Raw genomic sequence first — 19424 nt, 5'->3', positions numbered from 1 at the left:
GAGGTAAAGTTCTTAACCTGAGGTACTATTTCTGGGTTAGTGGAGTCTGTAACCTTAAGTGTCTGTAACCCGAGATACCACTGTAGTCCAATCCTCTTTTAAAGCCATCCAGGTGGTGTTCATCACTGCCTCCTAGGTGAGGGAGCTCCATAATTTAACTGCACTGAGTGAAGAAAAACTTTCATCTGTCTTGAATCTTCCAACACTACATACTGTGCTTCATTGAGTTCTAGTATTGTGAGGGAGAAAAATTTTTCTTTTTCCATGGCATGCGTAATTTTAGAAACTTCTGTCCTGTTGCCTCTTACCTGCTTTTTCTCTAAACAGAAAAGTCTCCAGCACTGCCCCTTTTCCTCGCAGGGGGGCTGCTTGGTTCTGTTTATTTCTGTTGCCCTTTTCGGAACCATCCTTTTCAAGGTGAGGCACAGCACTACTCCAGAAGTGGTTGCCTCATAGATTTGTGTGCTTTTGACCCCCCCAAGATTGGGGTGTGGGAGTTCTTAAACCAGCCACTTCCCAATAGTCCCTGACCAACTCCCTGCGTAACAGAGAAGTCACAAAAAATCATGGGCCAAAGGCCAACCCCTCGTCCCTGCAGCTGACTTTGGCGTGAAAAAGCACCCCACAGAGAGAATCTTGGATAAAATAGCTAAATAAATCTTTAATATTTTCTAATTGCAAATGTACATAAATTGCACACTCAAATCAATTCATTATTTCCCCCCCGCCCTCGACACCAACTACGTTCTCTGTACATTATTACACGGTGGTGGTTCTTTTTAAAAGAGCATGAAAGAGATTTGGCCAGCCTGGCTCCTTACGTTTCATATTATCAGCATCAATACTTTTTTTTAAAAAAAAAACATACTTACAAAAAATTTATTATTATTTGCTTTGTTTCCTTTGTAAGAGGGTATAAAACATCATTTTAACTGCTTTTTGATAGGAACTAGGAGTAACCTAAGCAGATATACAGAGATAAATTGAGAGAGGGGTATATTTTCAGACACAGTGATGCAGAAATGAAAGGGCAGCGGTTGCAGGGGGAACCAACCTAAACAGGTGGACACGGAGACTTGTGAATATTGGGTGTCAAAACACAGAATGTTTACAGCTCACACAGACCTGGAAGGGTTTGTTCTGGAGTTGCTGTGTAAGACTGCTCAGTCCATCTTCCTTGCATTGGGTTCCGAACATGTATGTGCAATAATTTAAAGGCTTGCCCTTTTGGTTCGTTCCCTGTTTTAGCTAATCAAGAACACCTTCCCATTTTGACTCCAACTTAAAGGCTTTCAGTTCTGGGATGCCTGCCCAGGGACTATTCAACTGGAAGCATGTGGGGGCAGAGTCCTTCCAAGAAGCTCATGTGACAAGAGACCTCACCACTTTTCTGAACTCGGCCTAAACTGGACTAAACTGTGCAGGTTAAGGACTGGCTTGCTGGGGAATCTTAAACCCAAACCATTCTGCTGTTTCCTCCTGCACTCTGGCCATGGGTGGTTCTTGCCTGTGGAATAGCTTGGGGTTTTTTTGCAGCAGGACAGCAGGGGCAGACTACTAACCATGTTTCAATGACAAACACACAACAGTTCTGTCTGCTGGAATAGCTGCTTTCTCCAGCTGGATTTTGCAGTTTGGTGGAGCAGGTAGAGAGTAGTTGAGGCTGCCTGTGAAGCTGGATAAAGTGGCGGGTGGGCACTATTTTCTGCTGCCCCCATGGAAATCAACCAGACATGCTTCTGGTGCCTGTGGGCTTTCCACTTGTTCCAGAGCAGGCGAGATACATCTCTGTCCAGTTCACTTTTCCAGTGTGCAGCTGTCCTTCCCCTTGAAACAAATCAGGCAATGTGCTTGTGAACTGGGTTGTACATAGTGGAACTCAACCAGATCAGACTCTTTCTACTGTCATGATTTTTTGATTGGTTTGGTTTTTGGTTGTTTTTTTTTTACACAAATGCAACCTCCTGCCTGTTAACTGTAGTACCCAATTTATAGTGTGTGTGTGTGTGTGTGTGTGCGCACATTGCGGAATATCTGGCATCTCCACCAAATTCCATTGGAGCTCCAGAGATGACCTGATCCACCTGCAAGTCAAGGTTTTGAAGCAGGGCTTGTGTGTAGGTAAAAGCAGATCATGAGAATCCACACTGAAAGATGCGTGGCACCACACACCTGATTTACGCCAGGAGTGGCTCCTGATCGAAATACGCGAAGATCTAGGATATATTTTTTTCATGGTGGGAGTTTTGTTTTTTTGCATGTGGCTTCTGGGTTTGCTTGCTCTCCCTTATCAAACCACCTGCCACAATCCCCAGGGCAAAAGCAAAGGTGAGGGCAACTTGTGTGTGGCTCCTGTTTGTTCCTTGCCTCTTCCAAGCCATCCATGTCTCCACTGAGCTTGCTTAGCCCAGATGGGTGTTTATTATGGGACAAGTGCAGGAAAAGGGTGACACTCCCCTCTTTTTGGCACTACTCATAGAGGACATAAACGGCATTGAAACAAGATCCTGCATTTTTCTCCCATTTAATCCAGATTTCCCCTTTTGGAGGATTTGGCAGGCCAATAAATAATTAAATAATGAATTAAATAAAAAAATAAATAAATGGTGCCATACCTCAATGATTCATCTGCAGATTAGGCCCTGCTTGGAAACCCCCTTGATCTCTTGCAATCTGGAATTGGAGGCTGGATTGGAACAAGGAATCTCATTTCCCCACCCCACACTCCCAAGATCCAGTGGATTCCAAAGCCAACCACTGATGGCAAAACTAGGAGCTGGGTTCAACCGCCCATTAAGAACTACAATGGCAATCTGAACTTGGTAGGTGTGTGAGCCCCATTTCCACACCACTGTGTACGTAGCCAGTAACAGCAGACTGCAGATCTTGGCCAAAGCAGCCACACCAATTGGAACTGAAAATTGCTTTGTACAGTCGTTAGGCAAAAATGGCACATTTTACAATCACACACTCGAGAACATCTTTGTTGGCTTACAAAAGAGAACCTGTACGATTTCTAGTCATAAAGATCTGTGTATTATCATCATCATCATCAATAATAATAATAATAATATTAATAATAATAATAAAAAAGACTTACAGATTGTTTGCATTATATAACAAGTTCTTACAGCAGAAAGCTCGAGAACGAGGAAGAAAGGCTCCAGCAGGGCCAAGTTTCTTTTCTGTACGGTGGACGCACACCGTTGGGGGGCAGAAATTAAACCGAGCAGGGCAGGGGGAGCGGCGGAAGAGTGTTTGGCTGGTGGCAAGCTGCTGCCCCTTGTGCCTTTTGCACAGCTTTAGGAAGGACAACAGGAGCCGCCAGTGGAAAGCCCCAAGAGAGAGGTTGCATGGAGTTTGAGATCTGTTTGCTAAGGCGCTCTGGGCCTTTCTTCTTGAGCTGGGGGGGGGGAATGACTGCAAACTGCTGGGAAGAACCAACCCCCCCAAGGACCAGCTTCCTCTTCTGCAGGAAATCCAAACCTGTTAAAATGACTTCGGAGAAGGAGCAAGTAACATCTCCATTTAGCACGAGAGCTGTGTCAAAGGGGAGTGCCAGGAAGAGCGCAGGAGAGGTCATCTGTTAAGCTACCATGGGCATACACCAATGGACGTATCAACCTCTGTGTGCAAGCGCAGAACTGGAAGATTTGGGTACTATAGGTGCCCAGGCAACAGGGCCTCTCCTCTGTGAAAGACCCCCACCCTGCAAACCTAAACCAACAGTGGTGGGCCAGGGGAGGGGGGAAGTAGCTGCTCCAAAAGTGCCTATAGGGACCACTCCCCACTAGAACTCCTCCCTGGCGTTTTAAAAGGTGCACATTCAAAATGTTTACAACCCCCAACCCCTGCCCCCACAAAAAGTCTCTTGCAAAGAGGGGTTCCTGCCGGGGTGGCGCATCCTGCATTTAAAATCTTATACTGAGAACCTTGCAATACTTTCCACAGGACTCGTTATTTGGACAGATCTCATTCTGGGACATGAACTCAGACAGTGCCCTGATCTACTAAATCTTTTCCCCATCCGTACAGGTGACTTGGTGGCATGTTTTTGGTTTGTTTTTTTTTTGCGGGGTGGGGGGCAAGTATAAGGAGGCAGGGAATTCTTAAGGTTCACACATTCAGCGGTGCTTGTTTTATGCTAGTGGTTCATCCGCGCCCCTTGCAGAGATCAGGGTGCATCAAAACAAGCTGATTGTCTGAGGCCGCAGGCTGTTCGGGCCCTTATAGACTCACGGGGCATAGTAAAGTAGGGCTGCAAGTTTTCAAATTAGATTTGAAACCCCATCTCCTGTGGGGCGGGGAGAGGGGAGAAGTTCGTTCTTGTAACAGTCCACGTTTCTGAGGGCTGGGTACAAGGTTTGTGCTGGACCTATGGGCTTGGTGCGTGGCAGCACAAAACCATGCTGGAGCCACGAGGAATTCAAGGAAGTCCCAGTTCTTCCAAGACTGTGTGTGCATGGAACACGTTCTCTTTAAGAGGGGCTCCTCGGCTCCCCTACGCTTTGATCCACCCACCGCTGTGACGGATGGGCTGATAAGGCGGTGAGGAATCCTCAGGACTAAGCACCAACAAATCAACCCACAAGCTGGTTGGAGGTTAGTAAGCACAGCACCCGCCCCCTGCCACGCTGCTGCTGACCCCTTCCCTGGAGGGCAGGGGTTAGTTAGGAACCACTAATCCTGGGCTGATGGCGATCCTGACAGGGGGAGACATTTTTCAGAAGCTGCCGTCCTTGCTCCACTCCCCATTAAAACAGGATAGTATTCCAGAAACTGGACTGCTTGGGGTTTATTTTTTGGACTGTTTTTATTCCTAACGCAGACTGTGGAAGAAAAGAGATAACAGTTACCGATCTTCATGCTTCTGTGAGGCCGGTTCCCCACCCCTTCATTGTCCACCTCGTCCGGCTGTTTAGCGGCGATGCCATCAGCAGCAAAGGCTTCACGCAACACAACCCTTTCCACTAACAAACCTCCAGAAAGCTAAACTATGCCAGAAAAGAGAGAGAGAGAGAGAGAGAGAGAGAGAGAGAGAGAGAATATGTGTGTGTGCGTGCGTGCAAGTTTGGGGTATGTGGGAATGCTGCCCATCTGAAGTACAACCGCCACCCTGGTTCAGGTGAAGGACCCCTGATGCTAAAGTGTAGCCGAGAGAGCTTCTTGAAAATGGGTACCTTAACCTAAGTTGGCAGACCTGCAAAGAGGAACAAGGGGTGTTGTTGTTGCTGCATCGTTTTGCATCATTAATGGCACACTATTAATGCCTTGATTTCCCCATTTGTCAAATGAAGAGACTGGGGAACAGGCAGCACGGATCTGCCGCTACGTATTCTACATTGCACTTGGCCCTGCACACTTGTGTGACTCAGGAGTCTTCATAGACATGTTTCTCTTATAGTTTATAGACAACTAGCGGCAGGGGTAAAGGCTTCCTGGTCTTCTGGCCCTGCTACATTTCAACAACCTCATGACATGCTGTACAGTGCCTTGGCCCGGGTCAGGCCATGTGCCAGTCTAGTTCAGTACTGTCTGCACTGATTGGCAGCAGCTCTCCAGGGTTTCCTTCCCATCCCTACCTTAGAAATGTTTTCAGGGGTTGAAACGGGGTGTGCTTAACATACAAAGGAGATGCTCTGTCCACTAAGCTAAGAACTAGCTTTCCCCATCCATCTGCCGATCTGCCAGTGAATGAACCCAGAACCTCCTGCATGCTCTGCCAGTGAGCTACAGTCCATCACCACAAGTGTTCACTGAGTTGGCACAATCTGGAGCAAGACAGGCAACTCTCTGCCGCCTCCCAGACTTTTTGCTCCAGTGTCCCAGTTTTTGGTCCAGTGATTCTGGACCACAAGGGAACCCAACTGAAGCCTCAAGCCGACTAAAGCCATGCAGAGACTTGGGCCAGACATGGGAACTGCCTGGGCAGTAAAAACTGACATAAACCACAATGCTAAGGAAAACTTCTGCAGTTAGCCCTCTCTATAAGGGCTAATAATTTACTTTGCCAGCGGTAGGCAAGCCCAAGGCAGCTTAGCCAGCAAGAGGGACAATAGACCCAAGCTGGCGAGTGAGATTGTGTGTTTGTGGGCAGGTTATGGCTTGGTGCATAGCCTTGTCTCCAGCATGGCAGAGGGGCCCCCAAAATGAATGGCCCAGCCATGCTCCAGCAACTTTATACATGTTATTCGGTATGTTGCCTTAGGAACGGAGGAAGCTGCTATAAACTGAATCAGACCATTGGTCCACCTTGCTCAACACTGCCTGTTCTGGCTGGTGGAGGCTCTCTCCTGGCCCTACACGGAGATGCCATTGGGATTGAATTTAGGACCTTCTGCATGCAAGAAAGATGCTCTCCCCCTTAAGCAGCAACTCTCCAGGCTCTCATGCAGAAATGGGCCTCTGCGGTCATCTATCACCTAGCCCTTTGGGAGACACCACTGGGTAACTGGCCCTGGAACCTTCTGCATTCAAAGAGGATGCCCTGCTACTGAGCTATGAGCAGTCTGATCACTGGCTACTGCAGAGGTCATTCTGGAGCTCCTTTCAAGCTCACTGTGATGGCTGTGTGTCCCCCCCCCCGCCTTGTGTGGAGGCATGGCTTGAAGGACACTTTCTGACGCCTGTGTGGCATTCCTACAGGTGGAGCATTATCTGGAGGTGGGGTTTCCATTCATCCTTCCTCTCTGCCCTCCTGGGGAATGACCTACACCTGTGAGGAGAGGCCAGGGCGAATCCCAAAGCAGAGGCGGCAACGGGCGATGGCCAGCAGCGGGACGCAGCTAGAGAGAACACCCCAGCGCGGCAGGGCAGGGCTCCCCAGCAACGCAGCTGGGACAGTGGCGGGCGGCGGTTTGGTCCTGCAACCTTTCGCACAAGTCCTGCTAGCTTGTCCCTCGGCCTCTAGCGGGCTCCTGAGGTGTGTCCTTCAGGAAGTAGAAAAGGGCGGTGACTCTCCCCCTGCAATGATCTGCTCCGCACGGCCGATGGTCTCCTCGTCCCTCGAACTCGGGGTCAGGCTGGGGGGACGTCAGGGCTCCCCGTCTTTGGCGAAAGAGGGCTGTGGGGTTCTCTCTTTCCTCCCCCGCTCAGGGAGGGCCGGTGGGCGGGTAGGAAGCACCAAGCACCCTTGCAACGTGGTGGCTCACCCTTCCTTCCTTCCTGCCGCTGCCGCCGCCGCCGCTCTCTCTGCCCGGGCTCTCCTCCTCTCTTTCTCTCCTCCTCCTCCTCCTCCTCCTTCCTCTCCTCTCCTTCCTCTCTCCTTTCCTCTCAATCTCCCTCAGCAGCAGCCGCCAACTCCCACCGGGCTAACAATTGCTGCTGTTTCGGAATTCGCCGTTCTCGGTAATCTGCAATTTAGTTGGGTTGGTAGGGGAGATCCCGTTACGGGTCTGCGAGCTGTACCTCTCTTTCAGCTGGGTGAGGGCGCTCATGAGCCGTGCATTGGCTGAATCCAGGGAGGCAATGCGCTTTTCCTGCAGCGGAAGGGGGGGAGAGAAAACAAAACAGAGAGAGAGGGAGAAAGAGAGAGAGAAAGAAAAAAAGAGACCAGCATTGGAACAGGGGGAGCTGCCTCTCGCCAAGTCAGATCTGGGGGTTGTTTTAACCATCCAAGTTAGTGGCCATCACTGCCTCCTAGCGAAGCGAGTGCCGTGGTTTAACTCTGCACTGCATGGAGGAGTCCTTCCTTTTCTCTGTCCTGAATCTCCCACCGCTCAGCTTCACTGGATATCCAGGAGTTCTCATGTTTTGAGACAGTGAGAAAAGCTTGCTTCTCTCTGCTTTCTGCATGCAGCACACTCATACCTCATGTCACGTTTGCTTCAGGTTGCGCATTTTCAGGTTGCGTCCCGCGGCGACCCGGAAGTAACGGAACAGGTTACTTCCGGGTTTCGCCGCTCGCGCATGCGCAGATGTGCAAGATGACATCACGTGCATGCACAGAAGCAGCGAATTGCGATCCGCGCATGTGCAGACGTGGGTTGCGTTCTGTTCAGGTTGCGAACGGGCCTCCAGAACGGATCCCATTCGCAACCAGAGGTACCACTGTATATGATTTTATACACTTCTATCATGCCACCTTTTGTTCAATTTTTCTCTAAACCAAATCCTGCGGCCTCTCCTCGTTTTGGGTGTGTGTGTTCCCCTCCATCCCTTTGATAATTTCTGCTGTTCTTTCCCAGACCTTTCCCAGTTTTTTGAGGTGAGGCCACCAGAACTGCACACAGAACTCCAAATGCAAAGGGTTTTTTTAAAAAAAAAAATGCAGGGAGCGAGGAAGCAAAGAGGAGACTGAGCAGGCAGGATGGGGAGAGATCTGCATCCCACCTCTGTGTGTGCCTGTGCGTACACACTCCAATGTGTATATAATGGCAGCTCAGTGTGTGAATACACCTGCCAACTGGGCCACTGCTGGCATATGGGCCCTGGAGATGCTGAGAAGGTGGTGAAGTGGCCCTCAGTCTCCATCACACAGACCATTAAGAGTTTGAAAATTCTTGGACTGATGGACAACCCCAAGCTGTGTGTTTGATAATTATTTCCTTCCTCCTCTGTTGTATAAGAGAGTTGGGGTGTGGATGTTGGCGGTGCAGGGGTGGCCCCCACCCAGGGAGCAGGAAAAGCAGAATGTCTGTGACAAGAGGCCACAAGCTCCCGCCACTTTCTCTACCTGCCTGTGCACAGAGTGTGCCCAAAGCCCTTTGCCTTGGGCCAAAGCCATCTGCAACAGGCTGATGAAGATCTCCCGGAGACTTGTCTGATTTTCGATATTGAATAGTGCCCAGAGACTAATTAAAGAACCAGCCAAGCGGTGCCTTTGCATAGGCCAGCAGTTTCTCTGATTGCCTGCTAATGGCGCAGAGCAGCAAGGGAGGGCCACATCTTCGGAATTAGAAGCTGAGCAAATCCCCAGAGCCTGCTCAGATAATAGACTCTCTCTCGACCGTCCCCAGTGCTCTGCCTGCAAAACCATTCACCAATCCCCTGCGGGCAAGGTCACAGCCTCCAATCCAGGCCTCTGCGTAGCCTGGCGGGCAGAGACAGAGCAGGCAAAGATTTCTCTCTCCTGTCGCTGGCTAAATTTACAGCTGCTAAACAGCAGAGGAGCATGGCCAGGTTTGAGAAGCTGGCAACCCAGGCATGGAAACGGCCATGGAAGCATAAGGACAACATCCTGTCCTCACAGCAGCCAGCCGGATGCCCCAATATGAAATCTGCAAGCAGGACCAACGCACAAGAGCAACACTGACCCCTCCTGTGGCTTCCAGCAACTTATATACAGAAGCACTGCTGGCTAGTAGCCAGCAAGGTGTTGTGACAGCTCTGGAGCTGCTTGGTGCTATAGGACCAAAATGTGTGCCTGCCTGGTAGACAGCTGCTGCAGGAGACCTGTGGCAGCTCCAGGTGAGCTTTGCTTGCAGGCACCTACCTGTGCGTCTATGATCTTCTGCTTGGAGTCCACAGCTGCCTGCATTTCTGCGTGATCTTTTTTCAACTCCTCCTCCACTGACATCAGCCTGTTGGTGGAAAATTTGCAATAGTTTCAAGTCTAACTGCCCTCCTTTGCTGGGTTTTTTTTGGCAGTTTATAACTCCCACCCCAATTTGTGGCTACAAGCCTGGAGCAAACCATCAAAGCAAGGTTGGAAACTTGCTTAGGGCAAAAGGGTAGGAGGCTGAGGACATCTGGAGTGTGCTGCAGCTGGATCCAGCCAAAGGGGCAACGGCAGTGGCTGAACCAGTCTGTGGATCATCAGGATGAAAGCCTGGAATTTCATCACAAACCCGGGAGAGAGGGGGTGGGGGGCTGTCCCATGGCTGATGAACCCTACTGAACCTGTCTCCTTTCCAGACATCCTTGGAGTATTTCGAAAGCCTATACAGTCATACCTTGGGTTACAGATGCTTCTGGTTGCGTGATTTCGGGTTGTGCACTGCGCCGAACCCAGAAGTACCGGAATGCGTTACTTCTGGGTTCTGGCACTTGCGCATGCGCAGATGCGGCACTGCAGGGTGCGGACGCTGCAGGTTGTGAACGTACTTCCCGCACGGATCATGTTCGCAACCCGAGCGTCCACTGTACCCTGAATTTAAAAGTGAAATGAATTATCAAGGTAGCATCCAGCATAAAAAACCCTATGGACTAGGAACTTAGTTACGGTGTTCTAAATAAGGGGTGGAATTCAGTTTATGAATCCCTTCAGAGGAAGCTCCAGTGGGGGCGGGGCGGAAGTGGTGGGGTTTAGGGAGAACCCCCAAGCAGCACACAGGGAGCAGTGGGGGGGGGGAGTGTGTGTCTGGCAAGCTGAAATGGTTGCCCACATGGAATGAAGGCTTTAGTGCGATACTGAATTCCTCCACAAGTTTAGTTTAGTTTAATTATTGCATTTGTATCCCACCTTTTTCTCCAAGGAGCTCTAGGGGGCGTACCTAGTTCACACCCTTATTTAGTCCCCACAACAACTCGAGCAACGTGTCGGCTAGACTAGGGAACTGGGTGTCAAATCGTCAGCTTTATACTGCCAGGGAGAACCTGATTGCCCACCTTGGGTCACCTGAACGTCAGAAGCTGCAGGACCACTCCCAGGCCACCTGTGGTGCTTCAACACAGCAAAACCCAAGTCCTCACAGGAGCCTCGTCTGAGTCTAACCCAGGAGTCGGCAAGGTTTACCTTGCCTGGGCCAGGTCACTCCAGTGGAGATCCCTCTTTTGGGCCGGATCGCGCACCCGCAATTTCCACCGTCTGCGCAGATGTGATTTCCAGCATCTGTGCATGTGCAGATGCGATTTCCGGTGCTGCAGAATTGAGTCCCCGAATCACGCTGGTTTAGTGCAGCGCGCGGGGACTCACTGAGCGTGTGGCTTCGTTCGGGGGCAGCTTGTGGGCCTGTTAAACAACCTCCATAGGCCGCTTGTGGCCCATGGACCTTAGGTTGCTGACCCATGGGTAGGCAAACTAAGCACCAGGGGCTGGATCCGGCCCAATCGCCTTCTAAATCCGGCCTGCGGACGGTCCAGGAATCAGTGTGTTTTGACATGAGTAGAATGTACCCTTTTATTTAAAATGCATCTCTGGGTTATTTGTGGGGCATAGGAATGTGGTCATCCCCCCTCCCCCAAAATATAGTCTGGCTCCCTACAAGGTCTGAGGGACAGTAGACCAGCCCCCTGGTGAAAAAGTTTGCTGACCCCTGCTCTAACCACTACACTCTCAGGGCCTCTCTCCTAGGTACCTCCAACTGGGGCCTTGAGCTAGTGTGCGCTGTTTCACTGCCTGAGGTGAGACAGAAAGCAGCTTCCCTTACCTGGGTCGCACAGTAGCGCCCACAACGCAGTGATGACGATGGCAGGTTTTGGCAAGAACTCGCAGAGCGCGAGAGAGACCTTGGTAAATTTCGGCAACATCTCACAGAGCGTGCACACCATCTTGCGAGATTTAGGCGAGATCTCACAAAGTGCACGGAATATTGCAGGGTGCAAGAGATCTTGCGAGATTTCAGTGGGCTCTCATGATTTTGGTGATACATGGCGGAACGGAGGGGGTCTCACCGGAAGCCACCAACATGGCTTTGCCCACGGGTTTCCGCATCCCAAGATGGCTGCCTCAGCCTGTCTCAGGGCCCCCTCCTACCTGCTGATGATGCCCTTCATCTGGATCTCTTTGTCTTCCTGCTGCCGCCGCAGACGTTCCTCACTCTCCTCCAGCCGCGCCTGATACTCCAGCACCAGCTTCTGAGTATTCTCCTCCTGGCACTTGAAGCGAGCTTCGTACTCCTCCAGCTTCTTGTTCGAGATGCGCAGCTTGTCCTGCAGGACCACCACGTCCTGCTGATACTGCTGTTGTGCAGGAAACATGCAGGAGAAAGGGCTGTGAGCACCCTCGCCACCCATGGACTCCCCTGCTCCACACAGCATGGCGGGGCCCGTGCCAGCAGCCACACCCACCCTGGTCAGCCACTCAAAGCCCTTCTGTCTCTGCCCAGCCATCTCCTCCAAGCAACCACTGGAGCAACGCCACCTGTTCACAGGTATGTGTGTGTATTGCACACTGGAAAGACTCCGTATGGAATCGTATGGAATCATGGAATTGGAAGGGGCCTAGTGGGTCCTGTCGCCCAACTCCCTGCAATGAGGGGATTTCAGCTTAGTGTGGGGGAAGACAGGAGCAAGGCAAGTCATAGTGGGAGGTGTGTGTGTGTGTGTGTTCTGATTTCGGGCACTTCTTCTGACAGCGGTCTACAGTGGGTGGGTGTGGAGAGGCAACACACAACCTACGCTCCTCCAGATGTTGCTGAACTACACGAAATCTGCATCCGGGCCAGGTTCAAGGTGTTAAAGGTAAAGGTACCCCTGACCATTAGGTCCAGTGGTGGCCGACTCTGGGGTTGCGGCGCTCATCTCACTTTATTGGCCAAGGGAGCCGGTGTGCAGCTTCCGGGTCACGTGGCCAGCATGACTAAGCTGCTTCTGGCAAACCAGAGCAGTGCACAGAAATGCTGTTTACCTTCCCGCCGGAGCAGTACCTATTGATCTACTTGCACTTGGACGTGCTTTCGAAGTGCTAGGTTGGCAGGAGCAGAGACCGAGCAACGGGAGCTCACCCTGTTGCAGGGATTCGAACCGCCGACCTTCCGATCGGCAAGTCCTAGGCTCTGTGGTTTAACCCACAGCGCCACCTGCGTCCCCAAGGAGTTAGTATATAAAGCCTTTAACAACTTGGGCCTAGTTTACATGCAAGATTGCCTTACCCCAAAAGGCACCCACTTGACTACTTTGACAGGAAGAACTGGCACCACTACAGGTGCCACATAAAACCCAGTTGTTTAGTGTGGCAGCACCTGCACATTGGAACTCCCTGCCTCTTGATACCAGGCAGGTGCCTTCGCTGTATTCTTTTCAGTGCCTGCTAAAAACATTCCTGTTTAGACAAACCTTAGCCTTTTTCAGAATTTTGTCTGTGTTTTAAACTATTGTAGTAATTTTTTCTTTTTCATAAACTGCCTTGAGGCTTGTTTCTTTACAATCAAATGGGGTGCAAATTTTATGAAATAAATACGCATGCTGGCTCCTAGGAGCTGGATTCCCTTATTACCTAGTCTTGCTTCCCTAGTGGAAACAGGGCATTAAAATGGTTCCACTAAAAAAGAGAGGAGCAAATCCTAATTTTGTCCAGCACCCTGCAAACGGGCAGTTTGCTCCGGATTTTAATCCTCTCTACCTCCCCACCCCAACAGCCCACAACTGCCCTATACAGCCGAAATATGGAAGATTGAAACCACTGCTGCTGTTTTTTTCTTATTTATGATTTTAATGCTTCTTATCTTTTCTGGTAAACCGCTTTGAGGCAGTCAAGTCGTGCGTAAATTTAATGAAATAAATGAATGGATAAACAGCATGCAGGGGTTTCCATTGACTCAAAGCCTGCCACACATGCGTGTGCGCATGCCATGTGGTCGTATCAGGATTCTTTTGCTGTGGACTTTATTTGCCGTGCTTTATTGACCCGTGCAAACGCTGCAGGAATCTCCAATGAAAGAACTTTGTGGAAGCCCTCTCAGCATTCTTTTCTTACAGGAGTTCCATCAATAAACAGCAGGGAGGGATTGGTCAGTGTAGTAGTCTCTCTCTCTGTGTGTGTGTGTGTATGCACAAAGGAACTGAGACAGTGCAAAGCCATGGCAAAGGTGCCCACGCACATCCGTTTTACGGAGCCACCCTGGAATTCAGGAGAAGTGAAGAGAAGTGTAGGTAACGCTGAGCTAGATGACCAAGTGCCTGGCTCAGTATAAGGCAGCTTCCGGCACCCTCACAAAGAAACAAATGAAGCTGCGGACGCCGAGGAGGAGAAACGTCTCACCTCTCCCTTTTAACTGGGCGGCTTCAGGAGAGGCAGGCAGGAAACAGGTGGGAGGCAGAGAAAGAGGCGAGAATTTGAAGGCACTCGTGCCAACCGGAGAGTATGGTTCCAGTGGAGACAGTGGCATTGAGGGTGGCACTGTCAGCGAAGCAACAGCGGTTGCTCCCGTGCCTGCTCTCCTCCCGTCCAGATCTTACCATGTGGCACAGCTGTGGGAGGTGTGTCTGTGGGGCAGGGAAGGGGGCATGGATTATGTCAATGGAGCCAGCAAGGGAATGACAACAGCACAACGGAAATGCAGGAAATGAGCAATGCCAGGTGGGCGTAGGGGGCGAACAGAGGCTCTGAGCCTCAGGCTGGGATTATAAAAATGCTCAGAGCTGCTCTTGTCAAGGCAAGACAGGCCCCTTCTTTGGGGGGGGGGTGGGCTGGGGAAGGAGGAGGGACATAACCTGCTGCCCAGGTTCTCTCTGTAGGAAGGGCCTCTCCAGATACAGCTGGGAGTCTCCCCTGCCTGAAAGCCTGGGGAGATGCTGCCAGCCAGTGTTGACAACGCTGAGCTGGCCAGACCAATGGTGTTTATATACCTGTTTCACTTATTTATTGCTTTTATATCCTGCCTCTCTTTCTCCAAGGAGCTCAAAGTGTCTGTGCATGGCTCTTACCCCATTTTACTTAATTCCCACCACCAGCCTGGGAGGCAGGTTAGGCTGAGGGGCAGGAATGCTCTCCTTGGAGAACAGAAAAGGGAAGAGACAAACACAATAGGGAGGGTGGGAGTGGCAGCCTGAGGTCATCAGGAGGGCTGCAGGAGCTACACCCCCAACGCCCTGCCCTACATGAAAAGCAGTCGTGGGCAAGGAGCAAGGGCCACTGCAGCCTTTGAACGGCACAGGCGGGGGAGTGGATGTGTTTGCAAAGGCAACCGTCTCTCCTTCTGGAGAGGCCACTTCTGCGTCCTGCCCAGCGTTACCTTTTCCCCTTGGCCGAACTCCTCTTTATTCCGGATCTTATCCCTGTGCTTGGGTTCTGGGTCACTGCTCTCCTCTTCTAAAAACTGCACGTTCATATTCAAAAGCCAAGCGGCTGTGCGGTCCAGGGCATTGGGGTTCACAGGAGAAGGGGCCTAAAATGAAACATAGAACCACAAGCGAAAAGAGGGAGTGGAGGGGGGGGGGAGAAAAAGAAAAAAGGGGAAACCGGAATGGACATGAAGCTAGAGAAAGACAGAGAGCACATGTCTCAAATACCCAACACTTGGGTCTTTGGTTTAGTAGGCAGTCTTCCTAGAGCCAAGCCTTTTCTAGGACTTTAGACTGGAGGGAAGCTTCACCTGCCAACCTGGAATGGTTTGTTTTGAGCCTGAAATGGGTCACACTACAACCGCATTCTATGCAGGCGTTCTGTTGCAAGGGTCCTGTGTATGCACACAAATGCATATACTCAAAACCAACCAACCCCTATACAAGCCCCACTAGCCTTCTGGGGCCAAGTGGGCTTTGACGCTCCCCCAAGTGACGGCAGAGTGCTCAAAAGTTCTTTTCACACCAGGAAATCTCAACAGGGGGAAAAAAGAGCTTTTTAAGCTCTTTCCTTTGCTTGCGTTCAGCTCATGGAATTTCTACCTGCGTATGGTTGAAATCATGCGAGTTAAATCTGCTCAAGGTGTCACTGCGCTGCGTTTCCAACCTTACTTCAGGGCCAGCTCCATCCCTGAATGAGAAGGCTGCCCCGTCCAAGTCTCCTCCCCATATCTGGAGGTGCTTTTTACAGAGGGACAATTTCCCCCACTACAGTGGGCAGAGCTAGCAAACTTTTATTAGGAGGGTTTTGGGGTGGGGGGGTGCAGCTCTCTATTGCTAGAAAGAGGTATTTTAAATGTCTCGTATCCCCCCACCACCCCAATGTAATGCTGTTCCAGGGCATACCTGGAATAAATCTTGCCCCTGCGCCCCCCCCACCCCCCATGACACAATAATGGGGAAAAGAAAATGACAGATGTATCAGAAAAATAGGGTAGCAGTGGCACTAGCAGGTTTACCCCATAGAGACCTGCTGCCAGCATCCTGAACCCATCAGGAGATCTGGATTCTCCCTCTCTCAGATTTGTCTCCGAAATTCACCCCCCCACTTCATGAGCTGAAGAATTTTGAAATCTGTATCAACGCCTTATCTCCCTGCGGCTTCCCTAAGAAAACAGCCAAATCTGCTTTGCGGCTGAGCTGACCTCTAAAGGAGAAACAACGCTGGCTCACAGCTCCTGCTTGCAACCTCCCCACTCTGGGGAGCGGGAGGCGCTGTGCATGCTCCCAACCCACCAGCTACAAGCGGACCTAGAGAGAGTGCCTGTGACTGAGGCCTTAATTAGCCCTCAAATAACAATTAACATGGTTGAATTTGAACAAGGAGCTTCATTATTTATTGTGTTCCCAGCTAATAGGTGAGGGATGCGGATGAGCACCAGAAGGAGGGGGTGGTGGAGGAGAGATTATGGCACCAGGCTCAGGTGCAGGTGGGGGGAGGGCTTGATCCAACCACTGACCCCTTTCCTGCTATAGTTTCTGGTCAAATGGGGCTGTTTGGAATGACTCCAGCAGCTTGCAAGTCCCTGTTTGAGCAAAGGTCACAGCCTTTGAGAGGAAAGGATACCAAGGGGTCACCTAGCTGGCTGGCCTAGCGTGGCAACTCCTCTGACCTGACCCTTCACCTGCTCTGAACAGCGCTTCCCAACACCCTCAACCAGTGTGCATGTGTTTCGGCTGGGGAGGGCACAGGGAACGGCCAACCTGCTATCAGTTTCTCTCTAGCTTCGGTCGAACAACTCCAACCAGTGGTGCTCCTTTGCCGCACACGGAAGCAGCAAGATCATGAGATGGCACTGGATCTGGTGTGGCGTGGGATGGGGTGGGGGAAGCCGGAACATTTATGGGCAAAAGCAGCTGCTGGATGGCAGAGCGAGATGAGGGACAGCCTCCCGCCCCCTGCACACACTCCCGCTCCGAACCAGACCTGAGATGGTGCAGATTCCGGCTGGAGAAGCGAGGTCCTCAGCCAGGTGTCCTCCCCAACCTGCCCCTCCTGCCACGCCCGCACTGACCTGCTTATGCACCGTTCGCTGCTTCATCTCTGGGCTGTCTCCCTTGGAGGAGGAAGACTGCTGCCGCAGCCGCGCCCCGCTGCCCGGCCAGTCGGGCGAGGAGGAGAGCATGCCGCCGCTGGAGGGGCGTGGGTACTGCATCGTGCTCAGCAGCGAGGGTGGCGTCCGGCCCCGAGTCACCGGCGGGGGTGGTGGGGGCGGGGGCGGCTGGTCTATCCGCCTCTGGGGCCCCCCGCTGTTCTGCCGGGGCATGGTGGGCTGACCACCCTTGTCCGAAAGCGACAGTTGCCGGCGGGCCAGCTCCCCTGCCCGCCGGTTGAAGTCCTCTGTTGCAGCAGCAACCACAGCGGGGTTGCCAAAGCCGTGCTTGCCCACCGCTGCCAAGTCCTCGCTGTTGCTGTGGGAGCTCAGCGAGCTGTGGCACTCGGAGCCCGAGTCCGCCAACCCACGAGGCGAGAGGGGCAGACCTGCTGCCATCTGGTACACAGGGTTCTGGAAGGAGAGGGGCGCCAGGAGCTGGGGCCGTCCGGGGGTGCCCTCTGTGCCGGGTGTCGTGGGGGTCTGGCCTGCCCGGCGCACGGTGGCCATGGCGGCCACGGCGTTCTGCTGAGTCCGCGTGCCCCAGGGGCCCGGGGCCTGCCCAATGGAGGGGGGCCCATCGCCGAGTGGGTCAGCCGGCCCCGGGAGGGCGGCCACACCATCCAGAACCCGGCTGTCCTGCAAGTCCACCATGGAGAGGCTCTTGCTGCCGTTGGACATCTGGACGTCGGGCTCATTGGCCTCCGAGTAGCTGGAGCTCCGGGCAGGTGAGGGCTGGGCCCCCGCAGACCTTGTGACAAAAAACAAGTCCTTGTTTTCAGGGGTTGGAGACGGTAACCGTGTGAAATCTATCAGACTGTGGGGGAAATAAAAACGCATAAGGAAAAGAAGGAGAGGAGGAAAAGAAGGAGACAGAGAGAGAAAGAGCTGTGGTTGCTGCACGAGAGGCAGCAGCTCTTTCGCAGGACAGCAAGCAAGCAAGCAAGCAAACGAAAAACACCCCAGCGCCATCAACACTCATGCGCCACACGCAGGCTGTTGGGAGGGCAGACGTCTCCTGGATGTGGCACGCCAGGTGTGAAATGCTGGCTCTCCGTGCTAAAAGGGCCACCACTTGTGGCCTGGGCCCCTGCCTTGCATGAAAGATCCCGAGCTCCATCCCCAACTGGGAATAGGGCTGGGAACTGCCCCCTGCCTGAACTCTGAGGTGCTGCTGCCAACCAGTGTAGGCAGCACTGACCCTGGTGGAAGTTTCCTACGGTCCTAGACCTTCGTTATTGAAGGTCCAGTCATGACCAACTCTGGGGTTGTGACCGAGGGAGCCGGCGTACAGCTTCCGGGTCAAGTGGCCAGCATGACTAAGCCGCTTCTGGAGAACCAGAGCAGCGCATGGAGATGCCATTTACCTTCCCGCCAGAGTGGTACCTATTTATCTACTTGCACTTTGACGTGCTTTTGAACTGCTAGGTTGGCAGGAGCAGGGACTGAGCAACGGGAACTCACCCCGTCACGGGGATTTGAACCACCAAGCTTCTGATCGGCAAGTCCTAGGCTCTGTGGTTTAACCCTTCATTATTACTCCTCCTTTATTTTTCTGGTGGCTGGCAAGTCAGCCTCCGCCCCCGTTGTGCTGTTAAGGATATGCTGCACGGGTGCAGCATTTGAGGGGAAGGTGGCTGCCAGCACCAGGTGCTACAGGTACGCCAAGGAAAAGCACTTCCAGGATTCTGCCTTCTGAGGCCACCTCCTTCCTGGGAATATACAGTGTGACAGGCAGCCCTCAAGAGGCAGCCTGTGGGCAAATCCCCCTCTTGGCTTTTCTTGCTGGTTGTCAACTAGCTGGCGGGGTTACCTGGCCCAAGGGGGCTGCCCACAGCCCAGCTCAGGCACAGGGATGCTCAGCAGTGAAGGAGAGCCAGTGGTAGCATAGCGGTTACAGCCGTGTTTCTCAACTTGGGTCCCCAGGCGTTGCTGGACTACAACTCCCATCATCATGCCTAGCTAGCAGGACCAGTGGTCAGGGATGATGGGAGCTGTAGTCCAACCACAGCTGGAGGACTCGAAGTTGGAATGCACTGGGTTCTAGTGTCAGCGGGAGATGAGGGTTTGAACTCCCCACTTGGACATGAAGCTTATACTTGGGCCGCTCACTGTCTTTCTCAGCCTAACCTACCTCAAAGGGTTGTTGTGGGGGTTAAAATGGGGGGGGGGCATCCTTGCCACCTTGAGCTCCTTAAGAGAAAAAAATAGGCAGCGTACAGATGCAATAAGTGAGAAAATAAAATGAGGCAATCTTAAAGAGGATGGAGATTCATGATTTTGATTTGTTACCAATACATTTCAGTCCAATAAAAAGGCTTTCCTCATGGGGGAGGGTGTCATGTAAACAGCTCAGAAACAGCTGTTTTTAGAGAATCATGGAGTTGG

At 52.1% G+C, this 19424-nt stretch overlaps 1 protein-coding gene across 10 annotated transcripts in view; it reads right to left on the bottom strand.

Annotated features, from left to right (window-relative positions):
* DAB2IP (DAB2 interacting protein) overlaps positions 1–19424 on the bottom strand; it is a 320886-nt gene that overhangs the window by 11041 nt on the left and 290421 nt on the right. For 6 of the 10 annotated variants that reach the window (XM_082208814.1, XM_082208810.1, XM_082208818.1 and 3 more), the window contains 5 exons: positions 16959–17853; positions 14835–14987; positions 11636–11841; positions 9434–9521; positions 5979–7478 (listed from right to left, as the gene is read on the bottom strand). In XM_082208814.1, coding sequence (XP_082064940.1) covers positions 7311–7478; positions 9434–9521; positions 11636–11841; positions 14835–14987; positions 16959–17853 — 1510 coding nt within the window. In that variant the 3' untranslated portion in view covers positions 5979–7310. Of the gene's footprint in view, positions 1–641; positions 4830–5978; positions 7479–9433; positions 9522–11635; positions 11842–14834; positions 14988–16958; positions 17854–19424 lie in introns of those variants that run through there. The other 4 variants (XM_082208815.1, XM_082208812.1, XM_082208813.1 and 1 more) reach the window with 4 other exon arrangements.

This window comes from Podarcis vaucheri, assembly GCF_965113315.1.
Source record: "Podarcis vaucheri genome assembly, chromosome: Z".
NCBI lineage: Eukaryota > Metazoa > Chordata > Lepidosauria > Squamata > Lacertidae > Podarcis > Podarcis vaucheri.
Note: the sequence above shows the minus strand (reverse complement) of the source record. Positions and strands in the feature narration are given on the sequence as shown.